At 38.3% G+C, this 6,273-nt stretch overlaps 1 protein-coding gene across 1 annotated transcript in view; it reads right to left on the reverse strand.

The window, feature by feature from the left end:
- The window catches only part of LOC136172966 (uncharacterized), a 38,136-nt gene extending 32,121 nt beyond the window's left edge, over positions 1 to 6,015 (reverse strand). Inside the window, exons 1-2 of the mRNA XM_065942122.1 lie at positions 5,835 to 6,015; positions 5,395 to 5,516 (exon numbers count right to left, since the gene is read on the reverse strand). Of these exons, the coding sequence (XP_065798194.1) occupies positions 5,395 to 5,516; positions 5,835 to 6,015 (303 nt within the window). The remainder of the gene's footprint in view (positions 1 to 5,394; positions 5,517 to 5,834) is intronic.
- Positions 6,016 to 6,273: the final 258 nt, after the last annotated feature.

Here is a 6,273-nt window from a genome sequence, read left to right on the forward strand (position 1 = left end):
ACTTGTAAGAGAAAGAAATGGCAAGCAACTTGGAAAAATTATTTGCAAATATATATAATATATCCAGAATTTATAAAGAACTCTCAAATTCAATAGCAAGGAGAAAGGGAAAGGAACTAAAAACATGGGCAAAATATTTGAAAGGAGGTTTGAGTAGAGTACATATGTGGATGATGAATTAACACATGAGAAGATGCTCAGCTTCATCAGTCATTAAGGGAATGCAAACTGAAACCACAAGATACCATCACACATCTATTAGAATGGTTAAAATTAAAAATAAAAAACGGCAAACAAACCAAATTTCTAGCCAAAAGAAGTGAATGGACTAAACATTATGATATATTCATACCAGGGAATTACACCACAATAAAAACAAATTAACTAATGAAATGTAATCTATAGTGACAGAAAGGGATCTGTTTGTTTGGAAACTGGGCAGGGAATATGCCCACCATTCACCAGGGCAAGAACAGGATTATGGCCTTGCAGATGGTCCTACCCCAAGCCTCCTGAGTGCCCAGCCGTGGTCAACCTCATCATTCTCTTCAATATCACCGTCAACAACAAGCCCTTGGGCCACATCTCCTTTTAGCCATTTGCAGACAAAGTTCCAAAGACAACAGAAAATTTTCATGCTCTGAGAACTGGGGAGATTGGTTATACAGATTCCTGCTTTCACAGACTAACTCCAGGATTTATGTGCCAAGGTGGTGACTTCAGACACCATCATAGCACTGGTGGCAATGCCATCTCTGGGGAGAAATTCATGATGAGAATTTCATCATGAAGCACACAGGTCCTGTCATCTTATCCATGGCAAATGTTGGCCCTAACAAAAATGATTCCTAGTTTTTCATCTGCCCTGCTGAGACTGATGGCAAGCATGTAGTCTTTGGCAAGGTGAAAGAGGGCAAGGATACTGTGGAAGCCATGGAAAGCCTTGAAACAGAAAAACCAGCAATATCACCATTGCTGGCTTTTCTGGACAAACCCAGCAAATTTGACTTGTGTTTTGTCTTTGAGAAAAAAAAAGAATGGGATTATGAAGGTGTACTGAAAAACATTTTTGGATAATGGACATGCATGTTATATTGATTGTGATGGTTTCACAGGTATATACATATGTCAAAGCTTATCAAATTGTTTGCTTCAAATCTGTGCAGTTTATTATATGTCAATTACACACATACACAGAGAGACAGGGAAAGAGGATGTGTGTGTGTGTGTGTGTGTGTGTGTGTGTGTATGAGAGAAAGACAGAACCACAAAGAGGAAGAAGGATGAAAGGAGGAGAAGTGAGAGAAGGAAAAAGGAAATAGAATGAGAAGTAAAATGATGTGGAGGTACAATAAAACTATAACAGCCACTCATAAACTCAATCTCAAATTTCTGTGCTCATGGAAATAGCCCTGTTTTCCTCACTGATTATCTTTATCAGTAATGTATATTTGAACTTCAAAATGAGCTTAAATGAACAGCCTACTGGTCTAATCTCTTTTATACATGTGAGTTCCACTAAGTGGTTATTTCTTTACAGGGATGCATTGCTTACAGATATTGAAAAAATACTGTTTTGCTTTGTGTTTGACACTCAGAAAGCCCTTCTAAAATGAACCTGAGTATTTTGATACACATGCATTTTGACTTATTGTATTTTATCATGAAGTGGTGATTTGCTAGGCAGGCAAGGTGATCCATCTAAGCCCGCTCCTCCCCTTCAACACTTGAGGCAGAGTTGTGCTTGTATCTATTTTATAAATGGATTTCTGCATAAGATTTAGATTGATAAAAATCTGGTTAATAATTGGCAATATCCATGGAAATGGGAACCAGGGAATAGCAGAAAAATGAACTCAGAACCTGGTACCGGGAAGGGCAGGCCAGTTTGCAAAACTGCAGCAGGGGAAAGCAGAGGGGCACTCAGAGTGAAGGGTAAGATTGAGAGGGTAGGTTTGGAGATGGGGCCCTATAGTGACTACTATCAAACAAGATTTCTTGGGGACAGCCTTCTACACCTCTACCAAAATCTTCCAGATATATACAAATGAATAACTAACTAGCCTTCCTCTGCTCTTTCTCCATAATGATCTTTTTGGCTTATACTAAGTAACTAATACCCATAGTAGTTTCCCTGTGTATATCATCCACTACTTGATATCTCTCTTGCCAAACACAGTAACTAGAATATCATAAGCATGAAATAAGTACTGGCTAAATGAATGAGCAACAGTGCAGGGTCTAGAGCCATCTTTCTGAATCAGAAGATGGAGGGAGTCCACAGCTGAGAAGTGGTCACTAAGCGTCAGGATACTTCTCTGGTCTACTATTGAGAAAAGTTTGTGTGTTTACAAAGGCATTGCTTAAGGAAAACATTTCAAGAGCCTTCTTTCAGTAGAAACACACTTTAGTCCCTAACATTGATCTGGAATCTTCAGAAAAAGAAGTGCATATTTTCCCATGAGAGTGTGAAGAATAACTGATAGGGAAATAAGGGAAAACCTGAGAAAAATCCCATGGCATTTCTAACACAGATGTATGGATTCTGCCTCACATTCCATTCTTTGGGGAGAAAATAGCAATGAGAAAAAGCATTCATTTCCTTCCTGTAAGGTTAAATTGAAGACAAACCAAGGTTTTGCCCTTTCTTTTTCCTGTGGTGTCAACAGAATTTTGAGGACCTGGCTAGGGTCTTGTACCTAACAGGTACTCAATCAAGAGGTGACACCAGAGAATTGGGAGTCCTTTGAGAGATGACTTTATTAATTAGGAGAGAAAAAGATCTTACCTTCAGAGAAGCGGAACAAGGACTTCAGCAGCACCCATTCAAAGGCAGACTAAGAGAGTTCTAAACTTAAGCTGGAAGAAATTATTATTAGGCAAAAATGATTAATAGAATGTATGAGATGGGTCAGGTTTTTGTCATTTTAAATCTTTTTAAGTATCCTTGCTACATGAGAAATCTTCTATATGTATATTTGCCTGTGCTGTGCTATGTTCAGTAGCTCAGTTGTGTCCAACTCTGTGTTACCCTGTAGACTAGACCCCACCAGGCTCCTCTGTCCATGGAATTTCCAAGGCAAGAATACTGGAGTGGGTTGCCATTTCCTCCTCCAGGGGATCTTCCCAACCCAAGGATCAAACCAGCATTTCCTGCGTCTCCTTAACTACCAGTGGATTCTTTACCTCTGAGCCACTGGGAAAGCCCCTTTGCATGTGTATATTTATATATAATGTAAAATTTTAATCTAAAGTTTAATTCACTTAAAAGTAGCTCATGCTGCAAAGTCGTAAAGTAAAGTAGTACTTTCTACTTTGAGTCTTTTATAAATACGAAAAAAAATTAGTTAATTGGCAATGAATTAACAGTTTTTTATACAAAATAACCAAAAGCAGCAAAAAATACTATATTTCATCATCATTTCTAAAATTAAAAGACTGCATAATCCATGTAAGAAAAACACTATCTTAAAATAAAAAATATTTCATTAAATTAACAAACTGTCTCTGTTAAAAAAAAACTCTATTATGTTTTCTTTATTTTCCCTGTTTCCCCTTGGCTTTGCTGATACTAACTTGTGGTCCTTCTTTGGGTCTCTGGCAGTCACTACTCTGGAGTCAATTCTAAGAAGGAAGCAGTCTGCTGGACTGTGCATAATGGAGTAGGACCATTTTATTGATATTTATTTAGCAGATTTATCATCCTGAAACTCACAGAGGGCCATAGGGCATGTCATGCTAATATAACTCACGTGTTATGGTATGATAACATCATGTGTACACAAGGGGTTTATGTGAAATATGAAGAAAGTCTTGCTTGCTTTCAGATAAATAATAGGATGAGTTAACAGCTCAACTCTGGAGACTTAAATTTTGAGTACAGGATGGTTCTGATAAAAGAAGTAAGAAAATAAACTAAATAGTATTCTATTTGGAGTTGCCTCACATCTGATGTTATATTACTGCTGATTCTAAGAATATTAAAATTTTTCTTATACATATATCATCTTTTTTACTTAATATATGCCAACTAATAGGTGATGAAGATTATGCTGTCTATAGTAGAAGTGGCAACCAGCCAAATCCCAATGAAATTCATTTAAAAAATTTTTCACTTGCAAAAATATATATGCCAAGAATTTTACTTTGTTTTGCCAGTCTCCAGTAAAATGAGTCATGTTTCCCAGTCATAAGGAGTTGCTCTTTTAGGGGTGTGCCTGCTAAGTCACTTACAACTCTTTGTAACCCTATAGACTGTAGCCTGCCAACCTTCTCTGTCCATGGAATTCTCCAGGCAAGAACACTGGAGTGGGTTGCCATGCCCTCCGGCCAGCTTTTTTAGGAGAAGAAGATTAATAGAATTGGGAAAGACTAGACATTTCTTCAAGAAAATTGGAGATATAAAAGGAACATTTCATGCAAGAATGGACATGATAAAGGACAGGAATGGTAAGGCCCTAACAGAGGCAGGAGAAATTAAGGAGAGGTGGCAAGAATTCACAGGAGAATTATTGAAAAAAGGTCTTAATGACCCAGGTAACCATGATGGTGTGGTCACTCATCTAGAGCCAGACATCCTGGAGTGTGAAGTCAAGCGGGCCTTAGGAAGCATTACTATGGACAAAACTAGTGGAGGTGACGGAACTCTAGTTGAGCTATTTAAAACCCCAAAAGATGATGCTGTTAAAGTGATGCACACATATGTCAGCAAATTTGGAAAACTCAGTAGCGGCCACAGGACTGGTAAATGTTAGTTTTTATTCCAATCTCAATGAAGGGCAATGCCAAAAATGTTCAAACTACTGTACAATTGCACTCATTTACCATGCTAGAAAGTTTAATTTTGAATTTATGTTGGATCTGCTTCTGTGACTTTAACACTTCATCTTGCCACTCTTGTAAGATAAATAATGGCCTGCCTCAGGGTGATAACCTCAAATGTCCACTTGTGAAGGACTGTAAGGAAATGAAACTAACCCATTCCCCTTCCTGAGGCTTGCCATAGTAGGGGACAATTGCAAGGATTGAATAGCTTTTTTTTTACTTTGTTTCCTCACCTCCACTGCCCATCTCTGATCCATAAAAGAATCTGGCAATCAGGCCCTGATAAGATGGTTATTTTGAGGCACTAGTCTGCCATCTTTCCAGTCAGCTTGCTCTGAATGAAGTCCCTTCCTGATCCCAACACCTTGTCTTGGATTCATTGACTTATCCTGTGGCAAGCAGAGCAAGCTTAGACTCAGTAAAACTAATATGTGAAATGAGTGTAACTGTATGATTGTTTGAACATTCTTTGGCATTGCGTTTCTTTGAGATTGGAATGAAAACTGACCTTTCCCAGTCCCATGACCAGTGCTGAGCTTTCCAAATTTGCTGACGTATTGAGTGCAGCACTTTAGCGGCAGCATCTTTTAGGCTTTGCAATAGTTCACCTGGAATTCCATCACCTCCACTAGCTTTGTTTGTAGTAATGCTTCCTAAGGCCCGCTTGACTCCATAGTCCAAGATATCTGACTCTAAGTGAGTGACCACACCATCATGGTTATCCAGGTCATTAAGACCTTTTTTGTATAGTTCTTCTGTGTATTCTTGCCACTTCTTCTTAATCTCTTCTACTTCTGTTAGGTCCATACTGTTTCTGTCCTTTATTGTGCCCATCTCTGCATATGATCCCTTGGTATCTCCAATTTTCTTGAAGACATCTCTGGTCTTACACATTCTATTGTTTTCCTATATGTCTTTGCATTGTTCATTTAAGAAGGCTTTCTTATTTCTCCTTGCTATTCTCTGGAGCTCTGCATTCAGTTGGCTATATCCTTCCCTTTTTCCTTTGCCTTTTGCTTTTCTTCTTTTTTCAGCTATCTGTAAGACCTCCTCACACAACCTCTTTGCCTTCTTGCATTTCTTTTTCTTCAGGATGCTTTTGGTCACCACCTTCTGTACAACATTACGAACCTCTGTCCATAGTTCTTCAAGCACTCTGTCTACCAGATCTAGCCCCTTGAATCTATACATCGTCTCCACTGTATAATCTTAAGGTGTTTGCTTTAGGTCATACCTGAATGGCATAAATCTGGAATATTAAAACTATATGCGAAGAGAAGTGAAACTTGCTTCTTCCATAGTAAGTGAGGGGAGACAGTTGGACCTCTGTGGAACAGAATTTGGGTATCATTGACTATAGACAAAAATTATTCTGCATTGTATCAGTTATTTACAAAGCATGGAGTTAATAGCTCCCATCAAATTGAAATTAGATAAGACAGGAAAATG

The sequence above is a fragment of the Muntiacus reevesi genome, chromosome 8, assembly GCF_963930625.1.
Source record: "Muntiacus reevesi chromosome 8, mMunRee1.1, whole genome shotgun sequence".
Classification (NCBI taxonomy): Eukaryota; Metazoa; Chordata; class Mammalia; order Artiodactyla; family Cervidae; genus Muntiacus; species Muntiacus reevesi.